This window comes from Stenella coeruleoalba (genome assembly GCF_951394435.1).
Source record: "Stenella coeruleoalba genome assembly, chromosome: 4".
Classification (NCBI taxonomy): domain Eukaryota; kingdom Metazoa; phylum Chordata; class Mammalia; order Artiodactyla; family Delphinidae; genus Stenella; species Stenella coeruleoalba.
Window position 1 is genome coordinate 25,483,690 of NC_137149.1, and position 26,956 is coordinate 25,510,645.

Here is a 26,956-nt window from a genome sequence, read left to right on the forward strand (position 1 = left end):
GGAAGAAGTATTTTTCCTCTGCACACACAAAGAAATGAATTTTCCCCAATACCTAGCCAAAGACTCCAGATCACTTTACAGCATTGATTTCATAATTCAGTCTTTCTACAGTCACTTATTGTAACAGATGTTAGAAAACACATACTCCTAGTGAAAGAGAGGTGAATTTGGCCATACAATGAGGGTCATTCCATAAAAGGAAGAATGAAGGAAACTTGCAAAATATTTAGGGCCCATCTTCTGAACTGAACGTGGCGTATGACTTAGGTATTGTAGATATATGACCCATTCACTACTTGCTTATTATGCCAAACTGAATTCTTTTCCTATGCTTTGTGTCATGTAATAGAAAATATAAATGGCAATTGTCAAGTCAACACTTTTGTGTTCTGTTTATTGATTCAATCAGCCTTCATGTATTACTGTATATTGTCATTTATAACCTCAGTTGATGAGATTCAATCCTATAAGGCATCTTTATAAAGCAGATAAGCATTTAAAGGGAGAAATATAAAGAAGCGGAAATTAGAAGACTGCAGATCTGTATCGTGTACTTCACAATATAATACCATTCTTCGACAATTTTTTTCATATTCTTGTTTTAAATTTATACCTCTTTTCCTTTAGAGTTGACTGTCTACCCAAGGCAAGCATCTCATAGTAAACAGTAGGCTTTATAAAAATAAATTGAGCTGCTAAGACCCAAAACCAATCTTCACTTTTCCTTTACCGTCAGTATCCAAAACATCACTGAATCTTGTGTGGCATTTATCCCCAGGCTTTTAATCCGACCACCAACAATCAAGTTTAGGTACTCATGTGCCCTCTAATCTGCGCCATTGTAATAGCTTCCTAATGCACAGCCTTGATTCATTTCTTCCCCACTTCTAGTTCATCTTAACATGTTGTGACTATATCCTTCTTCCCAAGACATAGAGCAGATCATGGCCCTCCATGCTCACAGAGCTTCCTGTCTATACTATTCAAATAGAATAAATCCCAATCCCTTAGGTCAACAGTAAAAGCTTATCACATTATGGTTCATACCTACCTTTCTGGTTGTCTTCAACATCATAGACACACACACACACACACACACACACACACACACACACACACACACACACACCCACATTGGGCTATTCTGTCTTCCATATTTGGGTACTTACTCAAGTGGCACCTTTTTTTTTTTTTTTTGTATCTGTCTGAGAAAGGGCCATATCTTCTTCCTGTCTTCCCCCCAAACCTTCTATTTTCAAAATTCAGAGTTAATCTTAGCTATACACCACATGCCCAAAGTATTTACTATGTCTATCATAGGATTATAAAACTCTACCCCATTAGTTTTTATATTTCTCATCATTAGCATAGATGTTTGTGGAAACAATTTTAGTTGAATTCAATTGACCACACTCCATATGATGTTGTTCTGGCTTTCTTTTAGGAACATGGAATACCTGTCAACATGGGCTATGCTGTGGCACCACATCACTCAGGGGTCTACCCAGTTCATATTCAGCTGTATGCAGCTTGGAAGAAGGTCTGGGGTATTCAGGTCACCAGCACTGAAGAGTATCCACATTTGAAACCTGCACGGTACCGAAAGGGCTTCATTCACGATAGCATCATGGTGAGCATATACTGCTGTGTGTATTGAAGGTTCTTAGTATCTACATGTGGTATGAAGACAAAATCTAACTTCAGAAATCTTTTACATGAGTATCATAAATCCCTTGGCTACCATGGTGGGCACACATTATTACATTGCTTACCCATAGACTTGCTTCTTAAGCTGTGAGGTAGTTTTGGCAAATTCAAGGCAAAGCTCAAAATATTGGAAACAAGCTTCATATAGGTCATCCACTGCAGTTTCTGGATTAAAGTTTTGTCTAGGGACCTTATACTTCTGGAGAGTTTCTCCATGTCTATTAAATACCTCTCAAGTCACTACACCATCAGCAGACAGAATCCAACAAATAGCATCTGAAAGCTAAATTTATCTTCTCAGTTTATTTTGGCTTTCAGACACTCAAGAATCTTAAGATAGCATTTTTCATTGTTCTTTTTCTTGCATACTATGAAAACAAAGGTATATATTTTCTTTTCAGATAAATTAACTGAAAAAATAATAATCTGATGTAAGAATGATATGCTCCTATAAATGAGAATAAAACCAAGTGAATATTAGATGGGAATTTATAATTATTCATTGGAATGAAAAAAATCCTATTTTTTACTTTGAGATAAAATAGTTCATTTTAAAACTTCCATCCTCACGTCCAGTGCCTTAGGTCATGTTCTCATCATCAGTTGCCAAGATCATAGGAAAGGTTTACAAACTGTTCTCCCTCCTTTAAAGATTTACATCTTTTCAGTTCATTGTTCAAATTGCTGTTAGAATTATCTACCTGTCTGTCTGTCTATCTAATAATTATCTAAAACCAAAGAAAAAGTAATAGCACATATGTTAACCAGAGCTAATACTCAATATTCTTTAATCATAAAACTTTAATATTTTATTGTAAATTGGTACTAGAAGACGTAAAGAAGCCTTGGATTTAAATGGAGCTATTGATAATGCAAATAATAGTATATGGTGTCCATAGAAATCAAGGCGATATAAAAAGTATTACTCTGATATAATTGCAAAGCAACATGAAAGCAGTTTTCTTAACTGAGTAGCATGACCATTTGTTATATTATTAAATAAAAACATTCCTTTAAACCAATACTACACACATTCATTTACCTTGAATTTAATACAAACTGTTATGAAATTAAGCAAAGAATAAATAAAATTATAGCTATTCTGTGCAATTGGATGCATTTTTCCATTAGATTATAGTTTATTATTCAAAATAAGTTTTGGAATAAAATTACTTATTTGCTTTCTCTGCTGAACATTCAGATGTACAACAGAATTAACCACAGAATATGCAGGAAGCAATCATTAGATTATCTGACTACTACTGTGATTAAAATTTCAATTCAGAGTAGTAAAAACAAAACAAAGTAAAGGTGGCGAGGGTGATGAAAACGCATTGTTTTGAATCCCAGAACCTGAGGACCATGTAAAACTGTATTTCAGAAACAAGGAGAGTAATGGTCTAATACCATGAAAAATGCAACCCTGGAGAATCTCTATATTTGAATTAAACCAACCCTAAGAAGACTTTTATTTTTTACCATTTCTTTAACATAACTCAGATGGTGAGTGAGATTTATAGGCATGAATGAAAATGCTTTAACCTATATGTCCTATAGCAGGGGTCCCCAACCCCGCGGCTACAAACCGGTACCGGTCCACGGCCTGTTAGGAGCCGGGCTGCGCAGCAGGAGGTGAGCGGTGGGTGAGCAAGTGAAGCTTCATCTGTCGCTCCCCATGGCTCCCCATGGCTCCCCATCGCTCACATTACCTCCTGAACCATCCCCCCCATAGCTCGTGTTACTGCCTGAACACCCCGCACCCCAATCTGTGGAAAATTTCTCTTCCATGAAACCTATCCCTAGTGCCAGAAAGGTTGGGGACTGCTGTCCTATAGCTTTTATTTAGCAAGTCTCTTAATATGTGCATAATTACACCAACATCAACTCTTGATTACATTAATATTTTGGCTTTATCAGTTAAGGAACTCCAATAGGAATGAAATTCGCAGACTCTGAAGTCATGACACAGTGATGGAGCTTTTAATTAAGTCGTGTCAATGTGCTGCTTTTTCTTTTTCCTCAGGTTCTCCCTCGACAGACCTGTGGGTTGTTCACACACACTATTTTCTACAAAGAGTATCCAGGAGGCCCCCAAGAATTGGATAAAAGTATCAGAGGAGGTGAACTTTTCCTCACAATCCTTCTAAACCCAGTACGTATTCTATTTATGCTTTTTACCGTAACATCAGAACTTTCAAATATATGTTTCGTTTTATTTCTATTGTCAACCCTCTCACAAGAATAGTTGGTAAATACTAGAGAGAAATTAGACTAAATCTCCAAATATTCAATTCCCTTTATAATCGCCAATCAAGAAAAACGCAGATTTGTTAAGATTCGTATGTTGAATATAACAGTTAAATGTAAGATATCTCAGTGTTGTCTCCTATACTGGAATTGTAGTAAAGACATATATACAGTTCTATAACCACAAATTAACATTCAGAATATTGTGGTGCATACTTTGTCTATAAGTTGAATTTGCTCCTAGCTCAAGGTATTAGTAGACATACATTTCAGTCTCTAAAAATGATCACAATGCAAAACTGCATTGAAAATACATAGCTATGCATTATCTTTGTATAGTAGGGTCATCTGAGGCCTGTTTTTAAAATCTCCATTAATTTTATTTGGAATCAAAGCTACAGAATTTGTCCCTTTCGATTGTGCCCTTTCATCTTTCAAAGTTTTGCAATTTTATTTCCAGTTATATGTGGAAAAGTATAGCAGTGTGGGAATATATTATCATTAGATAATGTTGAGATTATTTCAGCTTTCTCAATTTTTTCCCATAAAGGTTCTATTTCTGAGGCCTTAAAGAGGCATGTCCTTTTTTGCATCCCACTGCACCAATAAAAAATATGAAATAGTGAGTTGCATGCTATGTCCACCTTGTTTAGTATAAGAAATTTTCATACTCAGGGAAAATGATTCATGCTTTAAACAAAACTATAGCTCAGTTGTCTGTGGCAAAGCTCCAGGTATGTTTTAAACAAATTATTTAGATAATTTATATATGATGTTTTTAATTCCTGAAGAAATTAATAAAAACCTACCTTGTGTAAAGATGAAAACTTTTAAATTGGATTGGAGGGATAGGGAAGTGGGGGGCAAAAATGCTTCACATGAGTGTGGGTAATCAACAACCTCCTCAAACTGCAGAACTATTAAAAACAAAACAAAACGGTCTGTTGTGTTGGGGTACCACTAAACTGGGGAACAGATTGGATGCTCTGTGATCTTAGCAAGAAACTCTATTTCTCAGAGCTTGCTTGCTCTCCTGTAAAACAAGCTTGTTGAACTGGACAGTCTTCAATGTTCCTCAAAAGTATTCCTTTTGGATATTCCATTTTTTTGTGTATAATTCAAATTCATTGAGACTTAAAAGAATCAAAAACGTTACAAAAATATTTTTTGGAAATTGAGGTATACATGTGAATGTTAATTCAAGCAAATGTGGGAAATCTTTCTTTTTAACCTTTCCCTCACTAATTGAGAATTTGATCTCCATAGAGGCAACGGCCACATCTTCATACCGTTTTCACTCTGGAGCTACACTCCCAACCCCAAATCTGCTCTGGTCACCTACTCAGGGGAAGAGATAAGCATCACAACACTGATGATTGCCCCCCCTAAACCTCTTGCTCCCCAGGTCTGATAGTTACTGATATTTACTACCTGGGTGCCCATCTGACTACTTGTCGTTAAAGAGATGGATTTATAACTGTTTTTTTGTTTTTTGGGGTTTTTTTGTTGTACGCGGGCCTCTCACTGTTGTGGCCTCTCCCGTTGTGGAGCACAGGCTCTGGACACGCAGGCTCAGTGGACATGGCGCACGGGCCCAGCCGCTCCGCGGCATGTGGGATCTTCCCGGACCGGGGCACGAACCCGTGCCCCTGCATCGGCAGGTGCGCCACCAGGGAAGCCCTATAACTGTTTTTAAAATTTTTGAATTCAGTACTCTTTATAAAACATCATTCAGAGGCTAATAGTTGGTCCCTTAAATAAGATGAAAGACTATTTGGCATCTCTATCTTTAGCACTTGTTGTGAACTAGCAAAATAACACTAACCTTACGTAAAAAGCTTACCATTGCCACACAGATTTATTTTAATTGCAGAGGAATAGAACGGTGGAAGAGGAGAGTTTTCAGGAGACTTCTAGAGTCCAATCACAAACTGCAGTTACTTTATCATTGTGAATTGATGGTGATCTTAAAGTAGGATCCATGAGTAAATGAGAGAGACCCAGATAGACACAGAAAAAAAGCAATGCTACAGGTAGTCAATAGTGTGGATAATATAGGACATTCTATGTATGGCGATATGAGCCTGGATCAGACAAATAATGGTCCACAGAGATATGGGAGAAAGGAATAATGTTGCTCAAAACATGAACAGCATAGCCATAGGCAATCCAGGTAGATGCTACTCAGCTCTCTATGGAGACAGGCTGCAAGCAGCATCTGACAGAACCCAGATCAAAACAGGGCTTAGTTCTAAAGCTGCATACACAGAAGTTACCAGATGTATTAGTCAGGGTTCTCCAGAGAAACAGAACCAAGAGGATGAGTGGGAGAAGAGATTTATTATAAGGAATTTGCTTATGTGTTTATGGAGGTTGACAAGTCTCAAAATCTATAATCAACAAGCTAGAGTCCCAAGAGAGCTGATAGTGTAGTTCTAGTAGAAGTTCTATGGCTTGAGAAACAGGAGACCTAATGGTATAGTTCCAGTCCAAAAGCTGGCAGGATTGAGACCCAGGAAGAGCCAATGTTTCAGTTCAAGTTCGAAGGCAGGAAAACAACAACAACAAAAAAAAAAAACCCAAAAAAACCCCAAAAAGCAACCATCTTGTTCAAAGGCAATCAGGCAGGAGGAGTTCCTTTTTACTCACAAGAGAGTGAGACTCTTTGTCCTATTTGGCCTCAACTGATTGGATGAGGCCCATCCACATTAGGGAGGGCAATCTGCTTTACTCAGTTGATCAATTCTGTTGTTAATCTCATCCAAAAGCATCCTCACAGGCACACCCAGAATAATGTTTGAGCAAATATCTGAGTAACCTGTGGTCCAGTTGAGTTGAGACATGAAATTAACTATCATTCCTAATGAGGAACTTAAGATGGGAGCAGACTGGAAGTAAGTGAAATGAAAAGGGGAGCACAGAAAGAGGGGAAGAAGTGATGAATGAAGTAAAGATAATGTAAGCTTGGAATTTTTTGTACATGTGTCCTATTGTGAATAGAGAGGCATCACAGATGATGGGCTATGATCAATAGTCACTTCACCGATGTGGAAAAAAAGAAGTATTGAGGCTGCTTGATTAATTATTATTTTAAGTTGTATGGTTCCAGCAAGGCTGGCAAAGATGGAGTCTGCAGGAAGAGAATGAGGAAAGAAGAAAACAAAAAATAATACTGATACACAGCCTTCTCCTCTGGTCTATTCTTTTTCTCTAGTCATCACTTAATTCTTTGTAAGAATAAAGAGTATCTCATTATTCTTTCACCAAAACCATGCTGAAGAAAAAAAATCTATAAATTAATTGATGTGAAGGTATGTTTTCAATATTAATTAATTAATATGCTAACTCTAAAGAATATTTGTATTCTAACAAAGCCTATTCCCGAATGAGAGGTTTATGATTGTATTAATTTAGGTATCAAAGTTCCTTGGGGAAATATGATTTTAGTAAAAAGCATTCAACATCCATGAAATCATAGAGAAAGATGACTGACCACCTCTTCTACCTAGGAAAATTGATGTCTGTGAGGGCTTATAAGTAGGATAAGTGATCATAGTGTTAGCATAAACTCTAAAGATTTAAGGCCATTCTAACTTTATTTCATTTTTTCAATAATGATCTATACTTTCACATCATGAAAATACTGTAGACATCCTATATTATAACACCTCTCCTGCATGGTGATTTTCTCCTCTGATTTGTAAATGATCCATAGAATTTTGTCCTTTTACTTTTGGGTTTTCAGTATGTTAGTGAATGGATGAATAACGACATAGATAGCATGACACAAAGCTGGCAGTGACGGTAATTACACCAGATGATAATATTAATACCCAGTTATACTTAGCAAATTGGAGTGATAGACAAAATCTAGCCAGATGAAATTTAACAGGGAATAATGAAAAGCCCCCAAATTACTTTCAAACAAAATAGTGTATAATGCCAGCATTATATAAGGATAAATATTATATAAAGATAGAGTAAATCTGCCAGAAAATTGTATGGGCTGCATCATGTCCTATTCAATTCCTTGTCATTGAAGTTGTCTAAACAGAAATTTTGTAGGAATGTGAAATCTCTTACTTTTAATCTGACGCTAAGACTGTGATTCTGTTCTTATCCAGTTAGACGTGGGGTATATCTTTTTCACTGTAAAATATAAAAAATATGAAGTAGGTTTAATTTTACATATTACAGACCAGCATTATATATTTAGTTTTAGTCTATGATTATAAGGTCAGAGGAAAAAGGGAAATGGTAACTTATCAACATGTATAAGAACTAAAAAATGAGACAAAAATGGGAAGATATTCAGTGGTAGATGTATTGAGGGAAGTAGAAGAGAAAAAATGTTCTATCATCAATATACTGAAAGAAATATTAGTGCCAGATTTAGCAGACCATTTTGAACTGGTTGGTAGTTTCTAGATTCATTTGTATGCAAGCATCCTATGAGTCTAATAAAAGCTGGAAAAGGTATGTGAGGGAATATCCTGGAATTTCCCCCTCTAGAGTACTTTAAAAGAGAATCAATGGGGCTTCCCTGGTGGCGCAGTGATTGAGAGTCCGCCTGCCGATGCAGGGGACACGGGTTCGTGCCCCGGTCTGGGAAGATCCCACATGCCGCCGAGCGGCTGAGCCCGTGAGCCATGGCCGCTAAGCCTGCGCGTCCGGTACCACAAAAAAAAAAAAAAAAAAAGAGAATCAATGACTATATAGTTCTTTCTTATTGCCTTGGGAGTTCATCTACCTAAAGGAAGGGGACTGGATTAAATAATGTTGAAAAGTTCCACATATTTTTTTTTTCTGGTTCATAACTTCCACAACTCTGCTCTGAAGTCAAAAAGGCATGAACCACACCAAGACCAGCATGGCCTCTTTCCCTGTCCAGCTTCCAATTTAGGAATTCACATTATTTTGTGTCACCCCCCCCCCACACACTTAGAATAGACCTGTATCCTTTCTGTGTTCAAAGGTCTCTGATATTTTTTCTTTATGCATTTTCAATAGGTTTTTAAAGTTAATTTTGACTCTAGCTGCTATCTTGTTCTCATAGTTTGACACATTTTAAAATATGTCATTATTTCTAATATATCATAAAGCAGAAAATGCAAATTGAAATATATTTTTACATCTTGACTCACATATGAACTCCTAATACTGTTGCATGTTAGATTTTTTGATTCAGAAAACTGCAAGAAATGGGGTTTCTTGATTTCCTTAGATACAAACTTGTTTTGCCCATATGAATGTAAAAATTGAAAATTAAATGATATTAGGGCTGTTTGAATGACATTTCAAAAGAAGAGCTAGGCATCTGTCCACTTAACATTCAGGTAACTTCCTCATTTTTTTTTTAGATTCTATCATGACCTCATCACATATTGATATTTGCCTGTACTGTTCCACACTTGTCAAATACTAACATGTATTTCCCTAGTGCCAAATTCTTCTTGTATTTTCAATATAGTCTTTGTACAGATAGGAAGAAAGATAATTTAATCATGTATGAGGTGAAACAGCTTACACCAGGTAACCCACCATCATTCAAATTGAGACACTACCCTATAAAATATGCAGCAACTGGCAATAGTAAGGAAGTCTGGAGTCTTATCAGATGGTGTCACTAGTAACTATAAAAGCTTGAAATGAATATGCCTTACCGGATTTAATTTTTTTTTTCTAGCTCATTTTAATTTTGTGCTACACAAAGAACAGTATGAAGATAGAATTTTCTGAGTTTTCTTACATATATATCTAAAGATGCTCCGATTCTAGAGTGCTTTAGAATGGCAGTACTGTAACCAGGAAGTCTACATTGTCCAAAGTTCAGAGCAGTGCCTAGACTCATTAACCTTTGTCTGTTCTTTGGCCAGTTGCAAATTCAGGTGAACAAAAAATATGTGCCTGAAACAGCAGTGTACTTGAAACTGACAGTAGAGTATAATGGAACCGCAATGATATACTTCCCCATGTGCTGTCTCCTGAAACTTCATACGCTTAGGCTGGTTAATGACCTTTCCTTTCTCATGTATATCAATCTCCAAAATCATGGAATCTAATAGCAGGTCAGTACATTATGGATTAGAGCTGGCTTTTCAGACAGATTAGAGAAAAGGCAGCTGCAAGGCGTAGGAAAACATCAACATGAAATAACCTGAACCAAACTTTAATTTCTTTTTCATGCTTAAATAATATGGAAGTAGATATGTAAGATAATTCACAGAAACATATTTTATGTGCGGTGCAGCAAAATAAAATGCAAGAAACATCCCGAGTCCTTTTCAGAGAAGATTAAAAAGAATTACAGATTACTGATATTCAAAGCCTCCAAATATTCTTTGACGATTTTGATTTTGATTTTCTATAAATGCTGCACTTTATAGAAGATTGTAACAATCAGATAATATTTCATGTAGAACAAAACATATATTCCACCAAAATATACTTCTTTATAAAATAATATATTAATATTTCTAACTCAGGGTCACGAGGGATATTGACACATGTTCCAGCAGTGTTTATTAGAAAAACAATAATAAATTAACTTCCAACTGCTCTACTACAGTGAAATGTGCCTCTCTTATCTGTGCAGGGACTTTGAAGCAATTAATGTTATTGGGAGCTCTGAGGCTTACAGCCTGGGAGAACAGCCACCAACTGTGAGAAGAATGAACCCCTGTAGAATATATAGATTGTGGAAAATTGTATTTCCACTCACTGAAAAACCTACAGTCACCTCTTTTTTTCCCTTTATCTGTTTTTTGAGTTTTGGGGGTTTTGGGGTTTTTTTTTTCTGTTTTTTACTTTTCTTAAAGATTTGCAAGACTAACCTTTACAAAAGGGCATGAATCACCACTTCTGCAGTGATTCACACTCTCAGCAGGGATACTGTAGAATATGGAGTCAGCTAAGATCCGTGGCCTCAGTACAGATGATATTTTTTTCTGTCCACACTGAAAATCAGGATCAGAGTTATTATAAGGTTTTAGAGAATGAGGAGAAAATTTTGCTTTCTCCTGATTTGGGGGTAGTGCATGTTTTGTATGATTTCCCACAGTTGGATTTACTTAGCAATTAATAGCTCAGAATATAAAGTGCACCACCACAAAAGAATAGGATCTTTTGTCTCCTAAACCTGAACTCTGTCTTCTTGCCAAATGAGAGAAAGGTTGCTATTATTGTACAGACATGCATCTTTCTAAAGCAATGGTGGCTACAGGTCCTGATGGAATACAATTTACATTCCTCTATACTTCTATATCATGAACAAATCCATAAAATTGCGTTGTTTTTTTCAATTTTGTTTCCCTAGAAAAATAAATGAAAGCAGCAATATTTTAGTGGGGAAGTCTATTTCATCTTGTGTAACTGGGTAATTTAGTTTTCCCAAAGCATGTTATGAAAGGTAGTGGAATAGCTCTTTAGCATAAATAAATTTTCAACAGCAAAAAATACAACCTCCTGTTTATGTAGTTGTTAGTCAACAGATAAACCTTTTATTCCTCTCTGTTTTGAGGCTTACAGTATATAAATATTAGGCGCATAACGCTCACGACGATTAGGGATAGTTTGGAAGGAAAATCAGTGAATTCATGATTGTTAAAAAAACAAAACCATCTCTGCATTAGTCTTTATATGATTTAGTGGCTGGTGAGATAGTAAGAAATTAGGGGGTTCGGTGGGAGCCCACAAAATTAATATTGATATGTCTGCTTTTTTTGGCTTGTGAGTATTCACCCACCATGGTGTTCAAAATGGTTGATTTTATTCTCTCTTCCACAAATTATAGAACACCTAGATATATATGCAATATATATTGTTTCTCTCTTTCTCATTTATTTATTTATTTTTAAATCTTAAAGTGCATTGAAGCAGAAAGGCCTCTTTGGATCACTTTACTTTATTTCATCTCGGTTTTTCCTACTTCATTTTCCTCTGACTGCTCCTCAGAGTAAGATATTGTGAAAATAAAAATGTGCGTTCTTTTCTAAAACATGTTGATATTTTCACATTTTTGTATTTTAAGAGTCCAAATTATTTTGTCTTAGTTTTTCCATTAGTGGCTTAATGGAAAACTTAATGCTGATATGATAAGGAGTATTTATAAATATTAAACTTGCTGGTACCCATTGAGGAATTAAAAAGTCTTATAATTTCCGTCCATACAGTCTTATCCACAGATGTCCAAAGGGGTCTATCACTCAAGTTAGCTTGAGTTGATATTTGTTAAATTTTTCTTTGAGATTCATAAAATCTCAAACGTAAAAATTGTTGACAAAAATAATTGGGAGTCTGGTGTTTAATTCATAATGAATTGTTAGAATGCCATCAATGGTATTTGTATCTCAATCGTTTTATTTTTGTTTATTTGATCTTTTTTTTCAAGGAGATCTTCTTGATGTGTTCACTATCAAGTAGTTCTATTGTATAGATGTTCATGTGTGTGTATAACCCCTTCAAGGAAGGCTTCGGAATCCTGTCCAGAGGAGTTGATATTTGAACTGAGCATTGTAGGGACTCGTCAGACAAATGAGGTAGTGTGGTGGGGAATGTGAGTTTGCAGTAGGAGAGGGAAGAGCTGCAGAATGTTACAGAGGCTAAAATGACCGTGGCAAGTTTGGGAACTGTAAATGTTTGCATTTCACAGGAGTACAAAATGAAGATAAGAGTGGGTAAATAAAATTATGAAAGGTTTTGTATGACATGTTGACAGTTTGAATGCTATTATTCTATTGTGAAGAGGGAAGGAATTTAAACAAGGGAGTGATAGATAGACCCAAATAATAATTGTTATTTGTAATTCTAGTTGACAGGTCGGGGCCTTCCTACACACTCCTTCTTATGCCTATAGTACTTTTCTATTCCCACTGCTCGTGACTCGACCTTACTATTTTCCCTCAGATTTTACCTCTAATTTCTTTTGCTCACCTGGGTCCCCTCACAGGCTTAGGTCAGCTCTCACTGCTGTATGTTCACACAGAGCCACATGCACAATACTGTTCACAGTGGTGTCTTTATGTTTAGTGAATGTTGTCTCCCTCACCTGGGCTACATGCATACCCTGGAACATAGTATTGCCTCAGTAGGTACTTGTTCAATTAGACAGTAAATAAAAATTATAGCATCAGAAGTGTATGTGTCTACCTCATGCCATTTCACATGGTTTGTTAACTTTGTATCAGAAGAAAAGGGAAAGGAAAGGAGAAGGAAGGAATGAAAAAGGGGGTGGGGAGAGGAAATAAAGGAGAGGGGAAATATAAAAGGAAAGGAAGAAAAAAGAGGAGAAGAAGGGAGTTAAGGATGGAAAGAAAGAAGGAAAACGGGAAGCCATTTCTTCCTCTTTTCATAAAATCAGTTGGGCAGCAGGAATGTAACTGTATTGTCTACTAACCAAACTCAGAAAATCTTGTTTTATTTTATTTTTCCTGGCTGGCTAAATACTGAAGAAAAAGTCCTATGATTTCTCTATGCCTCAGAATTTCTCTGTCCATAAAATGGGGAAAATAATGTTGGTTCCCTTACTGTTTTACACAGATAGTGTGAGACATAGCGAAAAGCAAGTGCTTTGATTTTTCAGAGAAAATGTATATAATTTAGACATAATTCTTATTTGAAAAAGTAGAGGTATATATCACTTTTATTATCAATGATATCTGAGGTGTGTTAGCAACCCATAAACCGTGGTTTTATTTACAGTTTGAATTTTGCTTGATTGTTTCTCCCTGTTAGAACACATAAATCATGTGATAAAGACAGTCTCCTTTACAAAGGTATTTATTTCATTATAAGTTTTGCTTCTGAAAACGTTTTTGGTTGTCACCTTATTGTGCTTTCTGAGATATTTTTAAATGATAAAATTTCTACCATTATTCTTTATTCCAGTGAAACAAACTGAGTCATTGAACCCAGTGCTTGCTTGGTCGGTCAAGACTGCTTTTTTTTGGTGGGGGGGGGGCGGGTACGCGGGCCTCTCACTGTTGTGGCCTCTCCCGTTGCGGAGCACAGGCTCTGGACGCGCAGGCTCAGCGGCCATGGCTCACGGGCCCAGCCACTCCGTAGCATGTGGGATCTTCCCGGACCAGGGCACGACCCCGTGTCCCCTGCATCGGCAGGCGGACTCTCAACCACTGCGCCACCAGGGAAGCCCAAGACTGCTTTTTTAATTTGATTTTGTTGTCTACCAAAGTACCTCAGATGTTTTTGCCAAAGGTTTTTGTTTTTGTTGTTAGTGTTGCTGATTTTGAGGCCTTTTATTTATTTTTTGTTTTATATTAATAGAGAGTTTTTCTGGAAACACTAGGTCCATACTTTGTAATACTTTATGGTTAACACTGACTGTAGTGCTCAAATGAGAGGTGAGTAGAATTATTGCAGTCTCTGTGTTTAGTACACAAAATTAATGACATGAAAAATGGAAGACCTTCCTAAATAAAACATAATTACAGATAATTTAGATGAATGAGTTGAACTTACTAGAAATAAGAAAACCCAACCCCACAAGCCAAATAGAAAACTCTAGGCTGATTTTCATGATGTATCACAAGAGGAAAGATACTCTTCATGTCAGCCAGCCTTGATCCTATAGATCTGTCTCCACTGGACTTCACATCTAACAGAACAGTCAGTGTTCAATTACCTCTCTGTGATAACATTAACTACAACTAGAGAGGGAGCCAACAGATTTACAATAAAGTAAGGTCATGTTTTTGTGAACAGAGTTCATGGTGACTGCCAGCCTCCTTTAGCACTGTATGAAAATTACTAGCTTAAACAATGTAAAAGGTAAGATTTCGAGCATGAAGTGTTTCCCTGATTTATAGTTGTCACTTTTAACACAATTTAAGGTATCCAATAATGCCATTCAAAACATAAAGTGTAAGTAGCAGAATTGTGCTCCTTTTTTATTTTTTTCCTTAATACTTATAAGCTAGGTATTATTATTATTTGTTGACATCTTTATTGGAGTATAATTGCTTTACAATGGTGTGTTAGTTTCTGCTTTAGAGCAAAGTGAATCAGCTATACATATACATATATCCCCATATCTCCTCCCTCTTACGTCTCCCTCCCACCCTCCCTATCTCACCCCTCCAGGTGGACACAAACCACTGAGCTGATCTCCTGTGCTATGTGGCTGCTTCCCACTAGCTATCTGTTTTACATTTGGTAGTGTATGTATGTCCATGCCACTCTCTCACTTCATCCCAGCTTACCCTTCACCTTCCCCATGTCCTCAATTCCATTTTTCACCTCTGCATCTTTATTCCTGTCCTGCCCCTAGGTTCTTCAGAACCTTTTTTTTTTTCTTTTAGATTCCATATATATGTGTTAGCATACGATATTTGTTTTTCTTTTTCTGACTTACTTCACTCTGTATAACAGTCTCTAGGTCCATCCACCTCACTACAAATAACTCAATTTCATTTCTTTTTATGGCTGAGTAATATTCCATTGTATACATGTGCCACATCTTCTTTATCCATTCATCTGTTAATGGACACTTAGGTTGCTTCCATGTCCTGGCTATTGTAAATAGAGCTGCAAAAGAACAAAAAATTTCACAATTTGTATGGAAACACAAAAGACCCCAAATAGCCAAGGCAATCTTGAGAAAGAAAAATGAATCTGGAGGAGTCAGGCTTCCGGACTTCAGACTATACTACAAAGTTACAATAACCAAGACAGTATGGTACTGGCACAAAAACAGAAATATAGATCAATGGAACAGGATAGAAAGCCCGGAGATAAACCCACACACATATGGTCACCTTATTTTTGGTAAAGGAGGCAAGAATATACAATGGAGAAAAGACAGCCTCTTCAATAAGTGGTGCTGGGAAAACTGGACAGCTACATGTAAAAGAATGAAATTAGAACACTCCTTAACACCATACACAAAAATAAACTCAAAATGGATTAAAGACCTAAATGTAAGGCCAGGCACTATCAAACTCTTAGAGGAAAACATAGGCAGAACACTCTGTGACATAAATCATAACAAGATCCTTTTTGACCCACCTCCTAGAGAAATGGAAATAAAAACAAAAATAAACAAATGGGACCTAATGAAACTTCAAAGCTTTTGCACAGCAAAGGAAACCATAAACAAGATGAAATGACCACCCTCAGAATGGGAGAAAATATTTGCAAACGAAGCAACTGACAAAGGGTTAATCTCCAAAATACACAAGCAGCTCATGCAGCTCAATATCAAAAAAACAAACAACCCAATCCAAAAATGGGCAGAAGACCTAAATAGACATTTATCCAAAGAAGATATACAGATTGCCAACAAACACATGAAAGGATGTGCTCCTTCTTGAAGCTGTTATCATATCCACTTAAACTCTCTTTCACACACAGGTACACATTCAAATCAAATGTGAATAAAAGATGGGACTTGAAAATTGCCATTCTCCTGCAATTTCTTTTCAGAAGTCCATTCTGTAGTTCACTTAAACAACTTGCTCAAGCAATCACATATACAGAGTAGAGTTTTCTACATGGGCTGAGTTTTTATGATCATAAACACAGAGATTTTAGGAATTATGAGCTATTTAAAGATATAAAAAAGAAACTTTAAACACATCACATTGCCCCAAATTGGAATCACCTCTTATTCCATCTTTTGCTGAATTCATCTTAAAAAAATATATGCTATAGCTTATAATGATTCTTGAATTTTTAGTAGTTTAGATTTTAGAAAAGAAACCCACCTATAGGAAATGCAGTGATAGTGACTTACAATGTAAAGAATCATTGGCTCAGTTATTGTGGTTTTGGAAATGATTTTCTAGAGAGCAGTCAAACTCCCAAGTAACATCAGGAGACATTCTTTTTACACGTTTATTCTCAAAGTAGGTCCCATTATATATCTGTTGAATGAATAAATCTATCAATAAGTACTGTCAACTCTACTTCCAGTGGCTCCATCATCTCTCCCCCAGAGAACTGCTATCATTCTGGCCACATAGAATCCATTATCCCCAAGAGCAGTCAGAATGCTATTGTTAAATTCAAAATACAGCATGTCATGGCCATTCTGAAATACCAAAGACTTCTCATTTAATCCCAGAATAAAATTCAAACCGTGGTCTATGACCTGGCCCTCTGCTGGCTTCTCTGCATTGACCAAGTTCCATTCTCACCATGCCATGATTATTTCCACACAGTCCTTCAAATATGCCAAGATTGTTTGCCCCTCAGGGCTTTTGTGCTACCATCACTTTGCTTGGAGTGAGCTGCTTCCAGGAATTTGTTAGCCTTGATTTCTTCTGCCTTTTATGTCTCAGGTCAAAAGTCACTACCTCGGAGAGTGGCTGCCTGGCCTTTTCACAGTCATTCTCTATCACTTATCTGTCTTATTTTTTCATGGTATTCACTACTCTCTAGACCTCTCCCATTGATTTATGTGTTCACCATCTGTTTCCCTTCCCCAGTTTCACTCCCCATCCTCAAACCACCAATGATCCACTCCACGTTAGCTCCATGAGTCCAGCAACATTTATGTTGCGGTGGAGGGTACAGGGAGGATATGAGTGGCATAGAAATTGCTAAACCATTTGATGGTTAATCATTGTTTATTCCTAGGTAGATATCTTTGTGAGCTTTGGAAGTGATATTTAGCTAAAGATTTAAAATGTTAATGTGCAAATGAAAACAATTCTGTATATTTGATCATTGTTTATTTGTTTTGATGTACACAGATAATTTTACGATTTTTATGGAAAACAATCCATATACCTGAAGTGTTTTATAATATTTATGCAAATTTGACTTAAAGTAATATTTCATTTTACCTTACCAAACTGGTTAGATTAATATCTGCCTAATATTAGAAAAATATACCTAGTAATCCTATCTTAAGAAACACAAATATAAATCAGGAATGTTCAATATTCTCTCAAGTATTGATATCTATTACTTTTAATGTAATAGAGCTCTTTGTTCTATTTAGAGTAACTAGTACTTATTCAATGTTACCTATATTTAAAATTCTATATGCTTTCCATGTATTAACTCATTTAATTCTCCCAGCAACCACATAATGATAATGCTATTATTATCCCCATTTTCTGAATAAGGAAACTATCCAGAGAAGTTAGCTAATTAATACAATATCATGCAGATAGAGAGCAGCAGAGCTACAATTTAAACTCAGGAGGCTGGGTTCTAAAACCCCTCACTCTTTTACCAGTATAGTACACTGTCTCTCCAAGTCAGACTACTGTGCAAAATAATAATATAACTTGGGAAAAATCTGTCTTTTTGTGGGAGAGTGATTCTAACAGCAATAACTATACTCCATCAACTTCCAGAGTTGAATACATTTATGCGATTGCAGATATGTATACATATCTATATCTATATTTTTCAAAATTCCTTGCTCACCTCAAAGCTGTAGGCTCCTTGATTCTTTCGGTATACACCTATTAGGTATGATTAGTGTGCCAGAGACATAAGAAAACAAAGAGTGCAGTCCTCACAGACTGGTGGGAGAAATAAACATACGGCAGAAATTTGGATACAGTTTGATATGTGCTGTCACAAAAGGCATGTAAATACAGACAAGGGGAGATTGTCACACGCCTACAAGGGCGATGTGATATTTGAGCTGAACAGAATGTATAGAGTTTTGAGTGTCATTGGAGAAGGGTGTTTCACACTGTGAGGAAGCTAATGAGCTAATGAGCTGGAGACATATAAAGAAAAGGGTATGGAAAGAACAAATAATAAAAAGAGGGAGGGATAAGAGGAAAAGGAAAGAATGAGATGGGCAGAGGGTCAGGGCTGCAGGTTTTATGGATCATTCATTTGTAGGGATGCTGAGTGATGTGATACTCAGATGTAGAGACAAACCTAGTATTCTTATTTCTTAATATTTGAGCTATTCCATCAAAATGATAACCTTCCTTGAGAGAGGATAGTTTTTTGTTTGTTTTGTTTTGTTTTAATCAGACCACAAGTTTGCTAGAACTTTTTTTAAAAAACTATCCTCATCTCAAGGAAGTACAGAAATAAATCTTCTTAGTCCTTTGCTCACAAAGAAAATGGTGATATAAGAGACAAATATATACATATACAAAGTATATGCTGTCCTTTCTTCCTAGGCTCTCTTTGCAAAATGAGCAAACCTCAGGACTTTGAAGATTAGTCTTTTTAAATTGATTTTAAAACCATGTAAGAATTAGAAATATTGCAATATTAGATCCATAGTCTTTGTGGTTTTTTCCTTTTTTTGTTTTTTTCTTCTTTTTCTCTCTCCTCCCTCTTTCCCCTGTCTCCCCTCTCCCCTCTCCTCCTTCTCTCCCCCTTCCATTTTACCTTCTTCTCCTTCTGTCTTCTTTAATTAACAGGTTCAGCTAATTACTTCTAGAATCATTATATTATTAGTCCACAAGAAACATGTTGTAATTTTATACCATCCATTGACATTCGATGTCATTTATAATGATAAAAATAATAGACTCCAATTAACAACCAATGACTTAGACTTTAAAATGAACTTATGTTTAGAAGAACACACAGGCTTTGTATACTTCATCTAGTATTTTTAATGAAATCTTTTCTGTGTTAAAGAAAAACAGAAATCTGTTCTTAAGACTGTCACTACCCAAGAAAAATAACTTTAACTTATAATTTTAATGATGAAAAGGAGGGCTGTAATTCTTTGCACATTTGACTGTTAAACAGATGGTTATAAAAGAGGAATAAATTTAATACCGTGTATGTGTGTGTGTGTATATATATATATATATATATATATATATATATATATATATATATCTTCTAATTAGACTTATTAACCTCATTGCATCTTATCTGGTGTCACTGGAGGGAAAATACTGAGCCATTAAGAAACAAAACCAAATTCAAGTACAACTAGCTCACTGGCTCCATTATGGCATTGACCAGTCTTTCGAGGTTCCTTCTTGGGGATCTGACAGCTTTGTGGTTTTGTTCTTAGAAGACTGGCAGAGGCTGCCTATTTGTGATTGCTGGAGAACCCCTGAGAACAGAGGGAGGCTAGTGAGAACAATTTCCTTCAGGGGTCATCTTACCAGTTTACTGGAGAACTTTGCTTTTCAGGTTCATATCTAGCACTTTTGCTAAGCAATATGTTATATTCAATTTTTTCTGCATTTAAAAAAATTCATTAGGATAGTACCAGTTTAATATTTCAAGAGAAAATAAAGATCAGATCAACATCTGTAGTAAAGGAGAAATTATAGGAGCAGACATAAAAAATGCCCCTATCTCCACCTGCCACTGTCTGAGTGCAAGTTACCTATTCTCTGCCTGGCGATGCCAGGAGTGAAAAAGAACTTGATAAAACATTAAAGGGAAACAAGCAGTTGCTCTTGCCTTTCAAAAGATGGTGATTAAAAGTGTCAACTGGAAATTCAAGTCCTCCCTATCTCAATTTCCTGCCACCTCAGAATGGTACTAATTCTGAAAGGATGATTGTTACCTTATTAAAAAAATAAGTGCTGATGGATACAAGCACATTTGCAAGATGGGGAATATTGGGAGAGGAGCCAGTTTGGAAAAAGGACTATCAAGAACACATTTATTGATAAGTTGATTTTGAGATGTACTTTAGGCATCCAACACGTTATTTGTTTGCTATTTGGCTACATGAGTCAGCAGCTCAAGAGCTCTCTCTGTAACATATATTGGCATCAAGATGGAATATAAAGTTATGGGACTGAACGATCTATCTGCAGAGCAGAAGAATAGATTCAATAGCAGGCAAAAATTATTTCTCATATTTAGAAATATTATCCAGACTGCTATGTCTTATTAGTAATTGCAAGGAAAATCTCATTTTCTCTGACAAAGAACAAGCCAGAATACACACACACAAAACCCACTCCCTTTAATGACTGTCATAATATTGAAATGTGGTGATGTTTTAGGGCCTCTTTTTTCTTCTAATAGAAATGTTCATTTCCTGAAGTGGCAATTTTGAGAAATTAAGGACATGGATGATTGAAATGAGCTTTCCATTTTTGCTCACATACTAAAGTTTTTGCCTCATTGGATAACTTTAATTTTCCCCCTATTTCTTCACCAAGATTTTGAGTAGGTCTGAAGAGAAAGTGCTCTGACATATTTAAGACATCCTGAGACAGAATCTGCACCCATGATTATATCTCTTTAGTGTCTACAAGGTCTTATAGAATGTTTTTCCTAGCTCATCTTTCTTGCTCCCTTGCCATTTTGGAAGATAAAGAACCAGCTCATAAATACTTAACGGACAAGATAAGCTAATAAATACAGCTCTAAATACCATCCCCTTACAATAGTCCAAGAATTATCAATCCTGGAATAATTCCTTATACCAACCAAGAAGAGCTCTCTATAAAGCCAAACTGTTTAAGTCAAAATTCAAAACAAAATCTACATTTCAAATGAGATGTTAACAACTCTTCTGGCATTTTAGTGATACATTTGCTACTCATCTCAATAACCTTTTAATTTCATACTAATGCATAAGATTGTCTTTACTAATGAGTAAGGATTTGCCCAAGGAAATTGGTGATATCTTAATTTATAAATTTTTGAATGGCCATTGAATTAATCTAAATTAGAAATTTAGATTTCAAATAAGTCTTAGTGGTTGAGATTTTTTAAGCCACTAACCCTGATGCTATGCCAGCCTATATATAATGAATTATCTAACAACCTCTTCATCCTCAATATGCCTTATTCATAGACATCATACTGATTAAGGGAAAACATTAAATTATTTATTTATTTATTTAATATTTTATTTTTTAAGGGTATCCCAGAATAGGAGGGGGTAATTTTTTGATAAGTGAATTTTGAAAATAATAATAAATATATAAATATTTTTCAATTATATATTTGGGTCAAATAAAAACACTATTTTGGTTAGGATATTGACAAAGAAATAATATTGAGGTTATAGAAAAAGAATTGGTCCATTCCAAGCCATTATATTATATAAAATATTATTATATTTTGTAACATATTTTTTGTAAAAATTTCCTTTATTTTTAATAGACTTATTAATTTAACAAATTTAGTAAAAGACTTATTACTTCTATTCATTGAAAGCAAAATTTTCATAAAATATGCAAAGACTCCAGTCTTGACAAACAGGCTTAATTGTGAAAAATAAATGCACCACAATCCCTTCAGAAGAGCTGGAGTCCCAGATATGTTCAAATGCAAGTTGATCCGAAGCTTGCCTCTAGTCTATATAAAGACCAGATTTATACATATAATGTATATCTTCCAAACTTAAAGTCAGAAGGTCTATAACAAGATAGACAAAAAAATGATTTTATTCAATAAATATGGGAAAACTTAACAATTAAGTATTTTACATATCTTGTATCTGTGATGGCATGTGAAATTAACTGAGTTAGGGCACAGAGTGGCTTAACCACCTCCATTTGTTAACAGTATGGAAGTTTAAAGATTACATTAATAGTGAAAGGTACGTTACTAAAGAATGTTTATCTGTAGAATAATCTCCCCCAAATATCTCCTTTCATAACAAGAAATGCTGCTAGAGGTGATAACATGGTAGAAAAAGTATAGTACAAACATAAAAGTCAAAGGGACTTTTATCATCCAACTCCAGATACGTGATTAAATCTGTTTCTTCCTAATTCAAGGTTTTCTACACAATTTCTCTTCCTAAATATGATTGTGTAAGCCTATCTTTCTTTACAAACCTTCTCCCTCATTTTCCTTCTTAATGCAGAGTTCCTAAATGAAGCAAAATATCAGGGTGTATGGAAAATAATACTTTTCAGCTTCATATTTTATAGTTATGTTATGACTCATAGAAAAATTGATCCCAAAGTTCATAATTTTTCTTTTTCTAATTTCTTCTATTTGAAATCTGCCTTTCCACCATTTCCTCATTAACGTAAACCAACAGTGGTCCTTGTTTGAAAGTACTTCATCAGAATTAGCCTCAAGTGAGTGAGCTGATGGAAGAAATGGTAATAAATTAACATGTGTCAACAGAGGGCTGTTGAGCAAAAAATTCAGTTACCTCCAGCACAGACTACAGGATAATTTATTAAAGTGTCAGAAGCAAACCTTTAAGGTAAAAAATAGCTGATACAAAATTCTCGGATTACCCAAAATGAAACTTTAATGTAAGTAAACGGAAAAGAACAGACTTGTGACTGTGCTGTTCACCATTCAAAATTATTTGGAAAATGGTTGATTTGAAAATATGAAATACTCTAACTGACCACATAGTGAATAAAATTAATTCCAAGGATTGTTTACACACAGTAGAGTTCCAAAATGAGTGTTAATTATCACTTGCAAGTGATTAGAATCATAAAAGTTATTTTTAAAAAACTGAAATGAAATCAGCTAGACAATGGAAAACAAAGAGAAAGTCATGAAAACAAATAACTTATCTTTTGTATCTCAATTTCACTGGTTCTTTGCAGTTTTTATAACTTAAGTTTTAAAAAGCATTCTTAATCTAAGCAAAGTTAAATAAAGCCCTTTATCTACACTTATAAGGACACTCTGATTAAAAAGTCAGATTAAGTCTTCTCTGTGAGCAGCTGATAAGTTGATATGAAATCCCTATTAACACATTACAGAGAGATTCAATTTGTATGTGCTACACAGTGGTTTTAAGAAGCTAAATATTACCTGTATAATTCTATCCAGGATGAATAGCCTACTTAACAAGCTTTATTCTCACAAATTAGCAATAAAGTGGTCCAGGGATGCATTATGTAGGACTTTTATAGGGTGGTATATCAATTAGTTTAAGGCTACGCATGTACACAGATTGATCTGCAAGAGGGAAAAAAAAGAATTTCCACCATGCCACTATATTTTGGGTAGGGCAGATGAAGAAAGAAACTAACTTTAAAGAAATTATTATAGATTTTTTTTCCATTTGTTTGTTCATTTGTTTTCCATTTTTAGCTTGGTTTGATGGTGTAGGTAAAGTACCTTTAAGAGGATGTGGAAATTTTAAATTCTACAACCCATTACCAAAGAGTGAAAATGTTCCTTTTTTGGGTCTGTTCCAGTCTTTAATTAACTGTTAATTATATGGATGGGTAAACATAACAAAGTCTCAAAATTGTTTGATTATCTGAAAATTTCTATAATACATGTGTGGCCTATAGTAATTAGTGGAGGGGATATTAGATATAACACCTATCAGTCTACTTGGAATTGTATATATTTAATAGTATTGCTATTGATGTTTTATATCTTGTTCTTTATTAAAAACAACCTCTAGAACTTAGTAAAATGATACATATTCTTTTTGTCCAATATGTTAGAATTACGGAAATAGTTATTCTAAAAATTTCTTTTAACATTAAGCTATTTCTAGCATCTATGTAACAAAGCAGTTGGATGAATATTGTCAAAAGTAAGTTTCAGATACACATACATTTCTTTTTTTATATATATTTTTATCATCTTTAAGCAATCTGGTATCATATGCATGTACAGTGAACATGTATTATTGATACTAAAATTTTCTTGTTAAGTGAGATTATTAATGAAAGTAATATCAAAACTTATTACTAATAATAACTTATTCAATTATAGAATAAATAAACGAGAAAATTCTGTGAAATTTTCTGTTTCTACACTGGTTATCATCCTAATGTTTCAGATTCCTTCATAGTGTAGATATTTATTAATGTGTTAGTTGATGAGGGAAAAATAGATGAGAAATACATGATATACATTACAGTAAAGACTTACACTTGAATGAGAAATTGGAAATTGAAGAAACTACTGTTATTCAAGTATCATTTATATGGAAAAGTATAACATTTTTTGTGACTTAGAAAATCTTTCTCAAATGTTTTCTCTCGTATTTCTAATTATACATTAATCAAAGGGCAAATATTTTCATATTTAAATCACTAATATTATGAAAGATATGTGACATTAGGACTAACATTTTTTAAAAACATGAATATAGGAATTATAATGCCAATCTTAAAGGAACCCTAAACTAAGCTTTGCAGAATCTTATTTCATTCCATCAGCTTCTGCCTTTGGCATCTGTAACTTAAGTGAAAATTCCTATAGGTATCAATAATCTAGAGATTTCCAGATTATGGAGAATTAAGATGGGAGACCAAAGTTTAGATCACAAGTGTTTCAAGCTTAAAGATAGTGCATATGTTGCTTTTTATTTATTTCTTTTTTGGTTTTCTTTACAATAAATCAATCCAGACTTCAGATTTCTGGTCTGGCATGTAAAGAGTTTGGAAGTCACCACTCCATCCTAACAACAAATAAAAAGCTAAACAAACTGGAAAATCAACAACTGTTCTTAGGTCAAAGAAGTGAGGTCACAGAGCAAACTGCTGCCTCCAAAATTGGAAACAGAGAGAGGTGAATAGAGAGAATCACAACTTTCTGTAGCAGAAACTTCCATGCAAACCAGTGGCCAGGTAGAAGAAACTGAACTGTAATTGATATGTTGTTGGAGGCTCAGTGGAGATAGTCTGAGAGTCCAACAGGGGGACCCAGTCTTAGAGGACCCCCCACACTTTTGTGAGTTTTACATTCAGAAGCTCAACCAGGAAATTTCCAGTTTTAAAATAAGCCACAGGGATGTAATATATAGCATAAAGGATATGGTCAATAATACTGTAATAACTTTGTAAGGGGACAAGTGGTTACTATACTCATCATGGTGATCATTTCATAATGTATGCAAATATCAAATCGCTACATAGTACAGCTAAAACTAACATAATATTGTACATAAACTACATTTCAATAATAATTTTATTATTTTTTTAAGAGTGAATACCTGAGAAAATTCCTCCTGTGCTTCTGGCAGGGGGAAGGAAAAAGGAACCATTGTGAAATACCCCAGAGCACTCTGTTTTTCTTAACAAGGGCTTCCCTCAGGAGAAACTTTTCGACCAAAGCCTAGCCTACAGGGATTTTATAAGAACCTAATTGACTTGGGAGAAGAAAAATACCCAACTCCAGGCCAGTCTAGACATCCTGTCCCATCTGAGTGAGGAAGGTGACTAAGAAGCACTTGAGAAATTCACAGTCCAAGACATAGGTGCAGCACAAGACTGAGACCTTATCATAGGACTAGAGACTGCTTCACCTCTTCCCACACCTCACAACCACATCAATTAAAGTCTGTTTACCACAGATCCTTCTATCCAGTACATCATATCAGGCTATCAAGAAAAAAATTAAAGGCACAGTAAGAGACAAAAAACACATTTTGAAGAGACAAAGCAAGCATCAGAACTAAACTCAGATACAGTAGGGATGTTGGAATTAACAGACCAAGGTTTTCAACACCATTATGATTAATAATGTGATAATGTTAATTAATAATTTTTGTAATGTTTATAAATATCGAATCCCTATGTTTTACACCTGAAAATAACATAATGTTGTAAGTCAATTATATTTCAATAAATAGGAAAAAAAAAAAAAAGAAAATGGAGTAAAATATTTAAAGTGTTGAGAGAAAAACATCCACCAACCTAGAATTCTGTGTCCTGTGAAATAATCCTTTAAAGTGAAGGAGAAATAAGGACTCTCTCAGACAAAAATTGAGGGAATTTGTTGGCAGTAGACTTGCCTGCAAGAAATGTTAAAGGCATTTCATTAGAGAAAAGGAAAATTATATAGGACAGAAACTCAGATCTACTCAGAGTAAAAGGCAAAAATATGAACAAAGAATAAGGGCAACAAAGGAAAAACAGTAACAAATATGGTAGATATTAACCAACTATATCACTAATCAATATGAATTTGACATGAGCCTAAATATACCAAATAAAAGACAAATTGTCAGAGTGGATCAACAAACAAGACCCAACTATATGTTCTCTACAGGAAATCAACTTTAAATATAAAAACGTATATACATTTAAAATAAATGGATGGAGACATATATAATACTAGCACTAATAAAAGAAAAGTAGGAGTCGCTATATTAGTTTCAAACAGAACAGACTTCAAGGTAAGAAGT

General features: G+C 35.0%; 1 protein-coding gene across 4 annotated transcripts in view; it reads left to right on the top strand.

The window, feature by feature from the left end:
* NDST4 (N-deacetylase and N-sulfotransferase 4) overlaps positions 1-26,956 on the top strand; it is a 246,565-nt gene that overhangs the window by 130,621 nt on the left and 88,988 nt on the right. For all 4 annotated transcript variants that reach the window (XM_079919073.1, XM_079919075.1, XM_079919074.1 and 1 more), the window contains 2 exons: positions 1,445-1,630; positions 3,731-3,859. In XM_079919073.1, coding sequence (XP_079775199.1) covers positions 1,445-1,630; positions 3,731-3,859 — 315 coding nt within the window. The remainder of the gene's footprint in view (positions 1-1,444; positions 1,631-3,730; positions 3,860-26,956) is intronic.